The 18,010-nt window shown below is 45.5% G+C and overlaps 1 protein-coding gene across 1 annotated transcript in view; it reads right to left on the reverse strand.

Moving 5' to 3' along the window:
• Positions 1 to 380: 380 nt before the first annotated feature.
• The window catches only part of pdia6 (protein disulfide isomerase family A, member 6), a 43,356-nt gene continuing 25,726 nt past the window's right edge, over positions 381 to 18,010 (reverse strand). The window contains exons 7-13 of the mRNA XM_072500959.1: positions 9,734 to 9,848; positions 8,913 to 9,056; positions 6,001 to 6,085; positions 5,396 to 5,468; positions 4,418 to 4,576; positions 3,263 to 3,359; positions 381 to 2,211 (exon numbers count right to left, since the gene is read on the reverse strand). Of these exons, the coding sequence (XP_072357060.1) occupies positions 2,143 to 2,211; positions 3,263 to 3,359; positions 4,418 to 4,576; positions 5,396 to 5,468; positions 6,001 to 6,085; positions 8,913 to 9,056; positions 9,734 to 9,848 (742 nt within the window). The 3' untranslated portion in view covers positions 381 to 2,142. The remainder of the gene's footprint in view (positions 2,212 to 3,262; positions 3,360 to 4,417; positions 4,577 to 5,395; positions 5,469 to 6,000; positions 6,086 to 8,912; positions 9,057 to 9,733; positions 9,849 to 18,010) is intronic.

The following is an 18,010-nucleotide window of genomic DNA, read 5'->3' on the forward strand; positions in this document are numbered from 1 at the left end:
AAAGGGAGCAGTTCAATTTCCTTTGTTACAAATCTTAAGCACGACAAGAAGAATAAACTCTTAGAAATAAATATTTACATAACTGTATAGACGATTAAGAATCAAAGTTAATGGCTTGGTTTTGTGTCTTAGATTAGTAAATAATGCCTCAAAACTCATTTTGGTATACACCCGAGGCATAACTTAAATTCTTACCCACATTAAAACTTCATACAACTTCAACTATTAATTCTAGAGGTTGAGCACCTATCTTTTCTGTCAAGAAATAGCCTACTTATTAATAATACATTACACAATATACTCATAATAGTGACATATCATTCAAGTTACTTTGAGCAACGGTCGCATGAAATGTATTTGGAGAAAAACAGACCAACTCGTTGTTTTATAGAACAAAAAGCCATTTTATTTTTTTTAAATCCTGCCTCAAGAAAATAAACCATTGTATCGGGAAAAGGAATGGTTCAAACCCTGCACTCTTTTCACAGGTAAACACTAGTCATATCAGAGATAACATAATTATTTAATCCAGTAACATTCAATGTTTTAGAAAACTAATTTTCAAAATCAACAATGAGTTAGTTGCCAAATAGGAAGAGTTCAGACATTTTTATATTTAAATGAAGTGTCAGGAGCTAAAGGATCATGTTCTTCTTGCAGGAAGCTTCTTTCCTCGCCAAAGCCACCTCCCTCACCCTTGAGCGCATACTGTTGGGCACTATTGTCTTCCCATCATTGTTACTCTTCTTTGCTCGATTCAGAATTCAAATTTTAGATTGGGGAATAAGTTAGGAATTATGTTCCTTTTCTGTGTACATACATATAGGAGAAGAGTTTGATATACTAAACAGAAGGCCATGCTTGGTTCACGTCAACTCAAATCTGCAGGTGTCAGATTCAAACTCGAAATTTTCCCCTAATTTTCCTGAAAATTAGGGCTTCTGACAGCCATAGGATTCAAAAAATAGACAACAGTAAACAAATTAAAATGCAATTCTGATTTGGAGGGTAGTGTAGATTAGAGATAAAAATGGTTTCTCCACATTTCACTTACTCTGCATTTTGAGAGAATGGTGAAGTCTAATGGTAGTTTCAAGTATAAGCTTACCCTACACAATTCTCAGAAGTAATAATGGCTATTGATGGAGGTTGTAGAAGACAACAGTTGATGCATGCTAAACATTTCCTTTAATACTATCCCTTGCAAAAGGAAACAACCTCAGAACTTTATATAGATGAAGTGAGTTCACACCTCTCCGATACACACAAATACAAAGAAAGACACAATGGATTATTCATGAAATCTTCATCCTCAACAAAATCAGAAGTCTAAACATATTTTTAAAAAATTTCAGAGCTGTAAACATTTCACGGTACTAGATAATGATGGTACTCAGTCATTAATTGCAAGGCTGCCTATCACAAAGCAGATTCTGTGGCATATACCCATCATTATACATGTTTACCATTATTTGCATTTTAGCAAAACTGTATTGAGTACTTTTGTCAAACAACGAATCAATCATGTGACATTGTGCTGTGTGTTTAAAAGTCAAGAGGAGCCTCTGGGATAGTTTTGGGTGGAAGCCACATCACCAATCTCTCTCTTGCTGCTCCCAAGAAAACTCATTTTAGCTTTTTGAACCTCCAGATTTATTTCATTAAATCGACCTTCCCAAGAAAAAAAAGTTTGTCAACTATCTAAAGTTCTAAATGATCAATCCCATTTAATAGTGTAATCATCATGATTTTACTTGTTCTATACAGAACAGGTTACATTCTTTGGAATAAGGATTGCTCAAATACATGTAGAGATATTTTGAAATGCATTAAGCAGGTTTGCATCCCACCCCCTCAAAAGAAATGTAAGAATCCATTCAAATAATCATTTCAGCAGAACAGGCATGACAAATGGCTGCCTGTCTGGTAAATCAGTTTACTTAAAATAGCTGGCAATTTTCAAACATAACTGCAACATTCAATTTTGTTTTTCTTTAAATAGAAAAAAACCCAGGGAAACATATTTACAGGTCACAGTAGAAATACAGTGAGCTAGAACAATGACACAAGGCCTCAATGCAGACAGATGATCAGTTCAATACTTAAGGTTACTGTCTGCCAAAACATGGGAAGACGATCAGCTCAAAGCTCATCTTTGTCATAATCCTCAAGATCCACATCACTTAGATCAATGTCATCTTCTACTGGCAACTGAGGAATATTAAAAAGGATTTGTTAGGACTTACGATTTATGCAGAACAATAATTTTTTTTTAAAAATCCTGTGTTCTCACAAAGAATCTAATGACTCCCTCAGCTTTGAGAAGTCATATCACTAGCCCACAGGGGAAAAAAAATCAATACTTTTTGTTTAGGGAGGGAGTAATGGAGTTGGAAGAAATAAAGACTCTCTGAAGGAGCCTTGCTAGTTCGCCAAATGCATATTTGTATCCACTTAATGAAAGTTGTACTGTATTATTTTTTTAAAAAAAAAAGATAATAAGAGAGCACCCAATTTTTTTTTCCAATTAAGGGGCAATTTAGTTGGCCAATCCACCTAGCCTGCACACCTTTGGGTTGTGGGCGTGAAACCCATGCAGACACGGGGAGAATGTACAAACTCCACACGGACAGTGTGGAATCCCAGGGCCGGGATTCGAACCCGGATCCTCAGCGCCATAGGCTGCAGTGCTAACCACTGTGCCACCCTCGCACTGTATTATCTTGACATTTTTATTTGAAGTTCAGATTTAATCATACACAACTGAACTTCGGAATGATTTTTACTTCATATGATCAGCATCATACTTTACTGTTTTTTTAGTTCGTAGACAGAAAAGTGGCATTTAGTTCCACCCACTACGGCAATGTACTTTTACTACATACAGTTCAAACACAAAAAATAGGAAGAATAGACCATATGGCCAGTTGGCTAATCTTGTGCTTCAAGACGATTATTACCGACTCACTTTCAATTCTCTGTGACACAAAGGAATTTTGTCTATCCCAGCCTTAAATGCATTAAATGATGGAGCATCCACAACCCACTGGGGTAGTAAATTCCAAAGATTCTTAATCCCCAGTGATGTAATTTTTCCTCATCTCAGTCCAAAATGATTGGCCCCTTAACCCGAGACTTTATGCTCGGTTTTAGACCAACCAGTGAAAACAAATCGAAGGAGCTTGTGCAGAGCTAGTACTGCAGATTTACCTAAAATTAAAAGAACACACACCTGAAACAATTTGCTCAGTTAACAACTCACCTGACCATCCTTGCCATCCCATGGAGCTACCACGTTAATTTTGGGGAATGCCGCTCCTTTGACAGGAGATGTTGAGCCTCTTCCAACCGATAGCTCCCTGCAATAAAATTGGAAGTTTATGCAGCTCAGTTTATATTTAAATTAAAATATTGTAAAAATAAGAGGATTTCAGGAAAAAAAAAATCCAAGTACCAGAATTGCAATACAGATCTTTGTCTGAATTTGTAGGATGGCGGGGCCAAGGGGGAAAAACATCTCCACTGATCGCTGCCATTTTGTGCCTCAATGAGCATCAGACAAGACTTCCACCCCTCTCTTAAAGGTAGTCCTGCCTTGGGGAGAGGCCAGCCAATCCGATTGGCTGGCAGCTCTCCAGTCTCTTTAGCAACAGTGACTAGAAGAGGAACTGCACAGAGACCAAGTCCCAAGAACCAGAAACTCAGGGAAGTACAAGGGGCCCCAGGATGAGGAGGGCAGGGAAGATGGGGAGGGGGAGAGAGGTATTGGGATACCCGGAGGTACTCACCAGGTCTTGAGGGGAAGCATACCAGACAGTAGGGAGCTTCTGATGGAGACACTATCCTTCTCCTTCTCTCTCTCTCTTTCCTCCCCCCCCCCGGCCATGATCGGATTTTCTTTACTTCCAGATTTCCCCATAGAGGTTCAACCCACAGGAAACAGCCCTCAAATTTGTTAATTTTAAAAAATAAATTCAGAATACACAATTCATTTTTTTTCCATTTAAGGGGCAATTTAGCGTGGCCAATCCACCCATCCTGCACATCTTTGGGTTGTGGGGGTGAAACCCACGCAAACACAGGGAGAATGTGCAAACTCCACACGAACAGTGACCCAGAGCCGGGATCGAACCTGCAACCTCGGTGGCGTAAGGCCTCAGTGCTCTAACCACTGTGCCGCCGTACTGCCCCTAAAATTTGTTAATCCTATAGGCTTCATTCCAAACCATTTACAGGAGTTCTGAAAATGTTTGCAGTAGGGAGCATGCAGTGTAAAATATTGACTGCAATTTGGCATGTGGGTGGCAGTCGCCTCACCCTTACTGAAGCCTGCCTGACAAATTGCAATGTGATTGTGTAAAGCACATAGAAAGGCACATCCTGACGTACAATTTGATTTGATGTCACACACAATTACCTAAGAAACTCGTTGATGCCCTGTTCACTAAATGAGCCTTTCAGCAGAGCATATTTCATCTTCCTGGCGTTAATTGTAACCATAGCTGGGTAACCAAAGCCACCAATGCCCAAAGAATCTTCAAGTCCTGCTTGAGCACCTGCCTCAGTCCACAGCCAACTAAAAATAAATACAAAAAACAATTTTACTCAAGGCATTTAAATACGAATACATATTAGCAAATATACACCATACTTAGTATGACAGGCATCCACCAGTATTCAGCTCAACTGTTCACATATATTTGAATCTAAAACATTTTTTATATCATTGATGTAACACTGGCTAGGCCAGCATTTATTGCCCATCTCCAATTGCCCTTGTGAAGATAGGGGAGCCATCTTCTTGAACTGCTACAGTCCATGTGGTGCAGACAAACCCAAAGTGCTGTTCAGAAATTCCAGAGTTTTGACCCAGTGACAGTGAAGGGACAGCAATGTAGTTCCAAGTCAGGATTGTGTGGGGAGGGGAACTTGCAGGTGATGGGGTTCCCTAGCATCTGCTACCCTTGCCCTTCCTGCTGGTAGGAGTCACAAATTTGGAAGGTGTTGTCGGGGTCTGAGTAGTTCAAGAAGGCAGCTCACCACCACCTTCTCATGGGCAACTAGGAATGGGTAATAAATGCTGGCCTAGCCAGCAATGCCCACATTCCGGAAAATTAATTTTAAAAAGTTCCTGCAGTGCATCTTGTAGATGGTACACACTGCTGCCATGGTGCAGTGGTGGAGGGAGTGAATGTTTAAAATGGTGGATGGGGTACCTATCAAGTGGGGCTTTGTCCTGGATGATGGCGGGTTTCCTGAGCACTGTTGGATCTGCACTCATCCAGGCAAGTTGAGAGTATTCCATCACACTCCTGACTTGTGCTTTGTAGATGGTGGACAGGTTACATCTGCCGGATGTTTCATACTGGACAAATATTTGAATAAATTTACTTACCCCCAGAACTTCTTTTTGTACTTGTTTGCCATAGTCGTCAATACTGCCAAATACTCATTTCGTCCAGAAGCCCCTGTAAACAAATGTAGCCAAGTTAGCTAAATGGTCAAGTTTTACAATTAAAAATTTTTAATTTAAAAAAAAAAAGAGTACCCAATTATTTATTTATTTCCAATTAAGGGGCAATTTAGCATGGCCAATCCACCTAACCTTCACATCTTTGGGTTGTGGGGGTGAAACCCACGCAGACATGGGGAGAATGTGCAAACTCCACAGTGACCCAGGGCTGGGATTTGAATCCAGGTCCTCAGCGCCGCAGTCCCAGTGCTATCCACTGCGCCACATTCCACCGTCTCAATGGTCAAGTTGAATATTTTTGGAGGTCAATATAGTTTTATACATTAAAGCCCTTCTTTTTTACAAATGGGCATAGATTTACAGCAAAGGGTTGATGTAACCAGAGATGCATAGAGGGTACAGTTTGTGTTTGTTCCGTAAGATTGGTTGATTTGGACAGAAAGGAGTCATCATGTGGCCAAGTTGCAATACCACAGTATGGCAGGCTTCATTGACCAACTAATCTCTTCCTATCCTTTAAAGCTCACCTGTATCCAGGATATGTGGCAGTACAGAAACAATACATAGTTGATGGTCATCACATGTCTTCTTCAGGATCCCTTCATCAGTAATCTATTTTTAGGAAGAAAAATAAACCACATTATTGGGTATGAATTTATTGGTCCTTACTCAATTTACAAGCTCAGAATCCATTTGAAAATCTAAGCATATTTGACTGCTCATTTTGCAAGGGTCCAGGGTGGTTACTAATGAATATAAAATATCCTGACTTCCGGAGACGGCCATGGTGTGACTGGTCTCACATTTGGAAGCTGGTGTGTAGAAGTCAATATTTTCCTGCTTCTTTGACTGTGGTAAAAATTCAACAATAGATTGTTATGGTAAAATAACAAGGCTTTATTTACGTAACGACCGCATGCAGTTTTGGCTGAAACTTGAGGTCGGAGAGCAGTTACTACCACTGCTGATTCCTACTCACGTCTGTGCTTTTACAGAAAATCAGTTCAGTATTTATACATTATCATTATCAAGATTGCGTGACTACAGCTTAGGCAGGAATTCGATCGGAAGTAGAAACGGAAGCAATGTCATAAACCTGCTGATCTGTTGATTTTCTCAGACTTTTTGTCTCATCCCTCATACCATTATCTTGTCCTTTGATAGAACATTAAAAGGTCGGAGGAGACTCATCCATTCCTTATCTTGTCTTATTCGTACCGCCCTGGGTTATGATGAGTTAGCCTTATCGGAAATTACAGAGGTCAGGCATTTTGGAATAGCTTGACATTCTCTGATCTTATTCATGCTTTAGGTTATGCGGAGGCAGCCTTATTGGTCTTACAAAGGGGTCTGTTACATTGAAATGGCTAGGTCAGCTTTTCTTACATTGTACCAAATAGTTGACCAGTTTTCCCATCATGCCATTACTTAATTTGTACAACATCACAGGTGCTCAAAGTGGTTTTGTTGGTCCTTTTCCCCGATTAACGTGCAAATGATTTGAAGGAAAAAGGTGCAGGAGTGGTGGAGGAAGACTATACTTTACCGGTGAATGGATTTGTGGACCAGATGTGGTTTTAGAAGAAAGGAGCTGCTAGAGCAAAAAACTCTTCCTGCGATACAGGGAAAGATGCCGACAGCAAGGGGTCGGCCCTAACAACTCAGTGGTCGATGGAGCATCTGGTGGACTTTTTGAATCAAAAGTTCAGCCAGCAGAGGAGGGAAGCTCTGGAGGACCGGCGAAGATGGTAGACCGCTGAAAGCAGGGATTGACCGGGTAGAGCCGACGTTGGAGACCCAGAGTCGAGCGATCCAGAGGAGACGATGGGGGAGCACGAGGAGCAGCTTACTTCATTGGCGGCCGAAGTTGGGATGTTCAGGGATACCCAGAAGCAGCTCAAGGAGAAAGTGGAGACTCTGGAGAACCGCTCCTGGAGTCAGAATATTGAGAGTTGTGGGGATGCCAGAGGGCATGGAGGGAGCAGATGTTGGCTCTTATGTAGCCAAAATGCTGGAGAAGCTGGTGGAGATGTGGGCTTCAACCGGCAACTGGAGGTTGATATGGCGCATAGGTGCTGATGAGGAAGCCGCAGGCAAATGAGCTGCCGAAGGCGATGGTGGTGAGGTTACACCGATTCCTTGATAAGGAACCGATCTGGAGGTGGACCAGGCAGACGAGCAGATGTAATGAGCTCCAGTATATCAGGACCTGGGTGCAGAACTGGCCAAGAAGAGAGCCAACAGTTAAGTAGGTCCTCTTTAAGAAGGGGGTGAAGTTCGGGATGTTGTACTCCGCCTGCCTCAATGGTCGCGGGGGTTTTAATTTTTGCAGGGTTCTCTGGTGAGATGCTGGAGGGTCGTGCTGGGTGAATGCACCCTTTGTTTTCTGTATGTCTATCATAGAATTTACAGTGCAGAAGGAGGCCATTCGGCCCATCGAGTCAGCACCGGCTCTCTGAAAGAGCACCCTACCCAACCGCACACCTCCACCCTATCCCCATAACCCAACACTAAGGGCAATTTTGGACACTAAGGGCAATTTATCATGGCCAACCCACCTAACCTGTTATTTTCCTTTTTCTCCTTCTTTCTTACTATTATTGGTGTTTGCACCATGGGAGTGTGAGAGCGGGGGGATGGGGGCCTGTTATTTTCCTTTTTCTCCTTCCTTCTTACTGTTATTGGTGTTTGCACCATGGGAGAGTGTGAGCGGGGGGGGGGGGGGGAGAATCATCGGGAGGTAGGATGTTTGGTGTCATTGGCAAGGGCTGCCAGGCTAGTTCATGAGAGAACAGTGGGGGGTGAGCAAGTGATTAAGGGCTGCCAGGCTAGCTGGGCCTGCTAGTCCATGAGAGCAGTGGGGGATGAGCAGGTGATTAGTGTGTTTTTTTTTGGGGGGGGAAACACTGCTGACATGGGTAGGGCTGTTGGATGTATGATATGAGATGAGGGGTTTCGATGATGGTGGCCATCCGAGGGCAGGCCTGGAGGGTTGCGTGACGCAGGCCGGGGAAGATCCTGGACCTGGACTCGTATTGGCTGATGGGGGGGGGGGGATGGGAAAAGGCGAGTAGGATGTTGGCACACCAATTCAGGGAGTAGGAGGAGGCGAGGAACATCGGAAAGGTGAAGGGTAGGAGGGCGAACATGGTCTGAGACCCGGTGGGGGTGAATGGCGTATTTGAGGACTTTTACAAGAGGCTATATGATTCGGACCACCCAGCCGAGGTGGAGAGAATGAGGTGGTTTTTTTAGATAGTCTGGAGTTCCCAAAGGTGGAGGAGGACCTGGTAGACGGGCTGGGAGTGCCCATTGGATTGGTGGGAGGTGATGGAGGGTATGGGAGCAATGCAGGTGGGGAAGGCCCCAGGCCCGGATGGTGTGAAACAAGAGTATGATTCTAGAAACAGCTGCATCGACTTTGCAGTCTACTCCTCACCTCATGCAATTCTGGAGATGGCGCATTTTCAGCAAACAACTCAAGAGCACGAGCAACAATATCGCCTTTTGATCTTGCACCTTCATAGTCAAATGGGGTATCTTCATCTTTGTGGAATATCTTAATGGTGGGATATCCACGGATCTGGGGGGCAGAATCATTGCAACTTTTACATGACAACAGTAAAACACATTAGTTGAAAATCAAAAAGGTGCGGTATAAATTAGATTACTAGAAACATTTTTTTTTTGAGAACTTGAAAAAAAACTGTTGGATGGCCCATCTAATAAGAAAAAAATAAAGTTAGAGTAACCAATTATTTTTTTCCAATTAAGGGACAATTTAGCGTGGCCAATCCACCCAACCTGCACATCTTTGGGTTGTGCGGGTGAAACGCACACAGACACGGGGAGAATGTGAAAACTCCACACGGGGCACGTCTAATTTAGAATATTCTTCCAGAAATTCATTTTGACTTATGGTCCATGCATGTAAGAGATGAAACAAAAAATCTCAAAGAGCATAACAAAAATCAAGCATTTTACAATATGTGCAACTATCAAACGTAACAATTAAAAAATATATATGCAACAGCTAAACAGGATCCTATTTTCAGCACCATTTTTATTTGACGGAAGAATTTGCCATCACTTACACAAGTAAAACTCAATCATGCAGCAATGTTGCACACTAATACTGAAATCTGAAGAACTGAAGCACTTAAAAAAAATTTTTTTTTAAAAAATTTGTTCCAAACATTAAAACTAATTACAGCCCGAGTTATACTTACTACCACAAAGTCAACCCTTATGTTCACTTACCCCATACCGGCCAGCTAACAGTTGATTAGTTGTGGCATCCACTGCTGCCAATTTCACTCTTCCGCCAGTCTGACCTTTGACCTCAGAGGCTGCCTCTGCCCACTCAGGTTCCAACCTTCACAACACAATCAAGTTTTTAAAAAAATTAAGTTACACATTCCATGTACTCAGAACTCATGTCCAAGGTAGTCATTCAAACAGACAGCACGGAACATTAGATACATTGCCGTTACTTTTTTGTTTAAAAAATATTTTATTAAAGTATTTTTAATTTTATAATAACAGAAAGAAAGCAAATCCAAATATAAACGTAGTACATACATCATTTCCATTCCTAACAAGTCCCTCTACCCGTAACAGAAAATAGCCTAACTACCCCCTCACCCCACCTCTCTTTAGATTATTGCCTCTGCTGGCAGTTAATTTCCCCCGAGAAAGTCGATAAACGAACCCCAGCGTTGACCCTCTTAGGGCAAACTTAATTTTCTCAAGACTGATAAACCCAGCCATGTCGCTAACCCAGGTCTCCGATTTCGGAAGCTTCGAGTCCCTGCACGCTAACAATATCCATCTCCAAAGAACAAAGAACAAGAACAAAGAAAAGTACAGTACAGGAACAGGCCCTTCGGCCCTCCAAGCCTGCGCCGACCATGCTGCCGTCTAAACTAAAATCTTCTACACTTCCGGGGTCCGTATCCCTCTATTCCCATCCTATTCATGTATTTGTCAAGATGCCCCTTAAACGTCACTATCGTCCCTGCTTCCACCACCTCCTCTGGCAGCGAGTTCCAGGCACCCACTACCCTCGGTGTGAAAACCTTGCCTCGTACATCTCCTCTAAACCTTGCCCCTCGCACCTTAAACCTATGCCCTCTAGTAATTGACCCCTCTACCCAGGGAAAAGGTCTCTGACTATCCACCCGGTCTATGCACCTCATAATTTTGTAGACCTCTATCAGGTCGCCCCTCAACCTCCGTCGTTCCAGTGAGAACAAACCGAGTTTATTCAATCGCTCCTCATAGCTAATGCCCTCCATACCAGGCAACATCCTGGTAATTCTCTCCTGCACCCTCTCTAAAGCCTCCACATCCTTCTGGTAGTGTGGCGACCAGAATTGAACACTATACTCTGGTAGTGTGGCCTAATTAAGGTTCTATACAGCTGCAACATGACTTGCCAATTTATGTACTCAATGCCCCAGCCAATAAAGGCAAACATGCCGTATGCCTTCTTGACTACCTTCGCCACCTGTGTTGCCCCTTTGTGGACCTGTACACCTAGATCTCTCTGACTGTCAATACTCTTGAGGGTTCTACCATTCACTGTATATTCCCTACCTCTATTAGACCTTCCAAAATGCATTACCCATCTCCGGGCACAAATAACATGCCAGTGACTGATAGAAATGAGGCTATGACAGGTGAGGACCTTGAGAGGATTGTTTTTTTTTTAAATGATATTTTATTGAAAATTTTTGGTCAACCAACACAGTACATTGTGCATCCTTTACACAACATTATAACAATACAGATAATAATGACCTTTTTTATTTAAACAAGAACAAAAGAAAACAACAACAAATAAATAAATATTAAATAACAAAAAATAAAAACTAGCCCTAATTGGCAACTGCCTTGTCTCAGGCCACCCCCCCCCCCCCACCCCCCACACCCCAAGTCCTGGGCTGCTGCTGCTGCCTTCTTTGTTCTCCCCTATCTATCTTTCCGCAAGATATTCGACGAACGGTTGCCACCGCCTAGTAAACCCTTGAGCCGACCCCCTTAGGACGAACTTAATCCGCTCTAACTTTATGAACCCCGCCATATCATTTATCCAGGTCTCCACCCCCGGGGGCTTGGCTTCTTTCCACATTAGCAATATTCTGCGCCGGGCTACTAGGGACGCAAAGGCCAAAACATCGGCCTCTTTCGCCTCCTGCACTCCCGGCTCTTGTGCAACCCCAAATATAGCCAACCCCCAGCTTGGTTCGACCCGGACTCCTACTACTTTCGAAAGCACCTTTGTCACCCCCATCCAAAACCCCTGTAGTGCCGGGCATGACCAAAACATATGGGTATGATTCGCTGGGCTTCTCGAGCACCTCGCACACCTATCCTCCACCCCAAAAAATTTACTGAGCCGTGTTCCAGTCATATGTGCCCTGTGTAATACCTTAAACTGAATCAGGCTTAGCCTGGCGCACGAGGACGACGAGTTTACCCTGTTTAGGGCATCTGCCCACATTCCCTCCTCAATCTCCTCCCCTAGCTCTTCTTCCCATTTCCCTTTTAGTTCGTCCATCATAGTCTCCCCTTCGTCTCTCATTTCCCTATATATATCTGACACCTTACCGTCCCCCGCCCATTTCTTTGAGATGACTCTGTCCTGCACCTCTTGTGTCGGGAGCTGCGGGAATTCCCTCACCTGCTGCCTCGCAAAAGCCCTCAATTGCATGTACCTGAATGCATTCCCTTGGGGCAACCCATATTTCTCGGTCAGCGCTCCCAGACTCGCAAACTTCCCATCCACAAATAGATCTTTCAATTGCGTTATACCTGCTCTTTGCCACATTCCATATCCCCCATCCATTCCCCCCGGGGCAAACCTATGGTTGTTTCTTATCGGGGACCCCCCCAGTGCTCCGGTCTTTCCCCTATGTCGTCTCCACTGTCCCCAAATCTTCAGTGTAGCTACCACCACCGGACTCGTGGTATAGTTCCTTGGTGAGAACGGCAATGGGGCTGTCACCATAGCCTGCAGGCTGGTCCCCCTACAGGACGCCCTCTCTAATCTCTTCCACGCCGCTCCTTCCTCCTCTCCCATCCACTTACTCACCATTGAAATATTAGCGGCCCAATAATACTCACTTAGGCTCGGTAGTGCCAGCCCCCCCCTATCCCTACTACGCTGTAAGAATCCCTTCCTCACTCTCGGAGTCTTCCCGGCCCAAACAAAACCCATAATACTCTTTTCTATCCTTTTGAAAAAAGCCTTCGTGATCACCACCGGGAGACACTGAAACACAAAAAGGAATCTCGGGAGGACCACCATCTTAACTGCCTGCACCCTCCCTGCCATTGACAATGCTACCATGTCCCATCTCTTGAAATCTTCCTCCATCTGTTCCACCAACCGCGTCAAATTTAGCCTGTGCAATGTGCCCCAATTCTTAGCTATCTGGATCCCCAGGTAACGAAAGTCTCTTGTTACCTTCCTCAACGGTAGGTCTTCTATTTCTCTACTCTGCTCCCCTGGATGCACCACAAACAGCTCACTCTTTCCCATGTTCAATTTATACCCTGAAAAATCCCCAAACTCCCCAAGTATCCGCATTATTTCTGGCATCCCCTCCGCTGGATCCGCCACATATAGTAGCAGATCATCCGCATATAAAGATACCCGGTGTTCTTCTCCTCCCCTAAGTATTCCCCTCCATCCCTTGGAACCTCTCAGCGCTATCGCCAGGGGCTCAATCGCCAGTGCAAACAGTAATGGGGACAGAGGACATCCCTGCCTTGTCCCTCTATGGAGCCGAAAATATGCCGATCCCCGTCCATTCGTGACCACACTCGCCACTGGGGCCCTATACAACAGCTGCACCCATCTAACATACCCCTCTCCGAACCCAAATCTCCTCAACACCTCCCACAGATAATCCCACTCCACTCTATCAAATGCTTTCTCGGCATCCATCGCCACTACTATCTCCGTTTCACCCTCTGGTGGGGCCATCATCATTACCCCTAACAACCTCCGTATGTTCGTGTTCAGCTGTCTCCCCTTCACAAACCCAGTTTGGTCCTCATGAACCACCCCCGGGACACATTCCTCTATTCTCATTGCCATTACCTTGGCCAAGACCTTGGCATCTACATTGAGGAGGGAGATTGGTCTGTAGGACCCGCATTGTAGCGGATCCTTTTCCTTCTTTAAAAGAAGCGATATCGTTGCTTCTGACATAGTCGGGGGCAGTTGTCCCCTTTCCTTTGCCTCGTTGAAGGTCCTCGTCAGTAGCGGGGCGAGCAAGTCCAAATATTTTCTGTAAAATTCAACTGGGAATCCGTCCGGTCCCGGGGCCTTTCCCGTCTGCATGTTCCTAATTCCTTTCACCACTTCTTCTACCGTGATCTGTGCTCCCAATCCCATCCTTTCCTGCTCTTCCACCTTGGGAATTTCCAGCCGATCCAAAAACTCCATCATTCTCTCCCTCCCATCCGGGGGTTGAGCTTCATACAATTTTTTATAAAATGTCTTAAACACTTCATTCACTCTCTCCGCTCCCCGCTCCGTCTCTCCGTCTTCGTCTCTCACCCCCCCTATTTCCCTCGCTGCTCCCCTTTTCCTTAATTGGTGTGCCAGCAATCTGCTCGCCTTCTCTCCATATTCATATTGTACACCCTGCGCCTTCCTCCATTGTGCCTCTGCAGTGCCTGTGGTCAGCAAGTCAAATTCCACATGCAGCCTTTGCCTTTCCCTATACAGTCCCTCCTCCGGTGCTTCCGCATACTGTCTGTCCACCCTCAAAAGTTCTTGCAACAACCGCTCCCGTTCCTTACTCTCCTGCTTCCCTTTATGTGTCCTTATTGATATCAGCTCCCCCCTAACCACCGCCTTCAACGCCTCCCAGACCACTCCCACCTGAACCTCCCCATTGTCATTGAGTTCCAAGTACTTTTCAATGCATCCCCTCACCCTTAAGCACACCCCCTCATCCGCCATTAGTCCCATATCCATTCTCCAGGGTGGACGCCCTCTTGTTTCCTCCCCTATCTCCAAGTCTACCCAGTGTGGGGCATGATCCGAAATGGCTATAGCCGTATATTCCGTTCCCCTCACCCTCGGGATCAATGCCCTACCCAACACAAAAAAGTCTATGCGTGAATAGACTTTATGGACATAGGAGAAAAACGAGAACTCCTTACTCCTAGGTCTACTGAATCTCCACGGGTCCACCCCTCCCATCTGCTCCATAAAATCCTTAAGCACCTTGGCTGCTGCCGGCCTCCTACCAGTCCTGGACTTCGACCTATCCAGCCTTGGTTCCAACACCGTGTTAAAGTCTCCCCCCATTATCAGCTTTCCGGTCTCTAGGTCTGGGATGCGTCCTAGCATTCGCCTCATAAAATTGGCATCGTCCCAATTCGGGGCATACACATTTACCAACACCACCATCTCTCCCTGTAATTTGCCACTCACCATCACGTATCTGCCCCCGTTATCTGCCACTATAGTCTTTGCCTCGAACATTACCCGCTTCCCCACTAATATAGCCACCCCCCTGTTTTTCACATCCAGCCCCGAATGGAACACCTGCCCTACCCATCCTTTGCGCAACCTAACCTGATCTATCAGTTTCAGGTGCGTTTCCTGTAACATGACCACATCTGCTTTAAGTTTCTTAAGGTGTGCGAGGACTCGTGCCCTCTTTATCGGCCCGTTAAGCCCCCTCACGTTCCACGTGATCAGCCGAGTTGGGGGGCTTCCCACCCCCCCCCCCTTGCCGGTTAGCCATCATCTTTTTCCAGCTTCTCGCCCAGTTCCCACGCGGCTGTATTTCTCCCAGACGGTGCCCCCCCCGCCCATCCTTTCCCGCACCCACTCCCCCCTTTCCCCAGCAGCAGCAACCCAGTAATTCCCCCCTCCCCCCCCCCGCTAGACCCCCCGCTAGCGTAATTACTCCCCCCATGTTGCTCCCAGAAGTCAGCAAACTCTGGCTGACCTCGGCTTCCCCCCGTGATCACGGCTCGCCCCGTGCGGCGCCCCCTCCTTCCTGCTTCTCTATTCCCGCCATAATTATCATAGCGCGGGAACCAAGCCCGCGCCTCTCCCTCGGCCCCGCCTCCCATGGCCAACGCCCCATCTCCTCTCCCTCCCCACCTCCCCCCATCACCACCTGTGGGAGAAAGAAAAGTTACCATACCGCAGGATTAATCATACAATCCCTCTTCGCCCCCCCCCCCACTCATCCCACCACTTTGTCCAAACGTTCATTTTCGTAGTCCAATCATTCCAATTTTTCTTCTACAATAAAAGTCCACGCTTCATCCGCCGTCTCAAAGTAGTGGTGCCTCCCTTGATATGTGACCCACAGTCTTGCCGGTTGCAGCATTCCAAACTTTATCTTTTTTTTGTGAAGTACCGCTTTGGCCCGATTAAAGCTCGCCCTCCTAAAACGGAGAAATCTCACCACTATGGCTCTGGGAGCTTCTCCTGCTCTCGGTCCTCGCACCATAACTCGGTATGCTCCCTCCACCTCCAACGGACCCGTCGGGGCCTCCACTCCCATTAACGAGTGCAGCATCGTGCTCACATATGCCCCGACGTCCGCCCCCTCCACACCTTCAGGAAGGCCAAGAATCCTCAAGTTGTTCCTCCTTGCGTTATTTTCCAGTGCCTCCAACCTCTCCACAGATCGTTTCTGGTGTGCCTCCTGTATCTCCGACTTCACCACCAGGCCCTGTATGTCGTTTTCATTCTCTGCTGCTTTCGCCTTCACGACCCGAAGCTCCTGCTCCTGGGTCTTTTGTTCCTCTTTCAGCCCTTCAATCGCCTGTAATATCGGGGCCAACAACTCTTTCTTCATTTCCTTTTTTATCTCCTCCACGCAGCGTTTCAAAAACTCTTGTTGTTCAGGGCCCCATGTTAAACTGCCACCTTCCGACGCCATCTTGGTTTCTGCTTGCCTTCCTTGCCGTTGTTCCAAAGGATCCGCTGCAATCCGGCCACTTTCCTCTCCTTTTTCCATCCGTGTCCAGGGGGAACACCCTTCTGGTTTACCGCACGGTGTTTTCAGCCGTTAAAATTGCCGTTGGGGCTCCTATCAAGAGCCCAAAAGTCCGTTTCACAGGGAGCTGCCGAAACGTGCGACTCAGCTGGTCATCGCCGCACCCGGAAGTCCCCTTGAGAGGATTGTTATCACCAAGGAGGTAGTGATGGACAAGCTAATGGGGCTAAAGGTAGACAAATCTCCTGGCCCTGATGGAATGCCTCCCAGAGTGCTAAAAGAGATGGCTAGGGAAATTGCAAATGCACTAGTGATAATTTGCCAAAATTCATTAGACTCTGGGGTGGTCCCGGCGGATTGGAAATTAGCAAACGTGACACCACTGTTTAAAAAAGGAGGTACACAGAAAGTGGGTAATTATAGGCCAGTGAGCTTAACTTCGGTAGTAGGGAAGATGCTGGAATCTATCATCAAGGAAGAAATAGTGAGGCATCTGGATGGAAATTGTCCCATTGGGCAGATGCAGCATGGGTTCATAAAGGGCAGGTCGTGCCTAACTAATTTAGTGCAATTTTTTGAGGACATTACCAGTGCAGTAGATAACGGGGAGCCAATGGATGTGGTATATCTGGATTTCCAGAAAGCCTTTGACAAGGTGCCACACAAAAGGTTGCTGCATAAGATAAAGATGCATGGCATTAAGGGGAAAGTAGTAGCATGGATAGAGGATTGGTTAATTAATAGAAAGCAAAGAGTGGGGATTAATGGGTGTTTCTCTGGTTGGCAATCTGTAGCTAGTGGTGTCCCTCAGGGATCATAAGAACATAAGAACTAGAAGCAGGACTAGGCCATCTGGCCCCTTGAGCCTGCTCCACCATTCAATGAGATCATGGCTGATCTTTTGTGGACTCAGCTCCACTTTCCGGCCCGAACACCATAACCCTTAATCCCTTTATTCTTCAAAAAACTATCTATCTTTATCTTTAAAACATTTAATGAAGGAGCCTCTACTGCTTCACTGGGCAAGGAATTCCATAGATTCACAACCCTTTGGGTGAAGAAGTTCCTCCTAAACTCAGTCCTAAATCTACTTCCCCTTATTTTGAGGCTATGCCCCCTAGTTCTGCTTTCACCTGCCAGTGGAAACAACCTGCCCGCATCTATCCTATCTGTTCCCTTCATAATGTTTTATGTTTCTATAAGATCCCCCCTCATCCTTCTAAATTCCAACGAGTACAGTCCCAGTTACTCAACCTCTCCTCGTAATCCAGCCCCTTCAGCTCTGGGATCAGTGTTGGGCCCACAATTGTTCACAATTTACATAGATGATTTGGAGTTGGGGACCAAGGGCAATGTGTACAAGTTTGCAGATGACACTAAGATGAGTGGGAAAGCAAAAAGTGCAGAGGATACCGGAAGTCTGCAGAGGGATTTGGATAGGCTACGTGAATGGGCTAGGGTCTGGCAGATGGAATACAATGTTGACAAATGTGAGGTTATCCATTTTGGTAGGAATAACAGCAAAAGGGATTATTTAAATGATAAAATATTA

The sequence above is a fragment of the Scyliorhinus torazame genome, chromosome 1 (assembly GCF_047496885.1).
Source record: "Scyliorhinus torazame isolate Kashiwa2021f chromosome 1, sScyTor2.1, whole genome shotgun sequence".
In the NCBI taxonomy this organism is placed as follows: domain Eukaryota; kingdom Metazoa; phylum Chordata; class Chondrichthyes; order Carcharhiniformes; family Scyliorhinidae; genus Scyliorhinus; species Scyliorhinus torazame.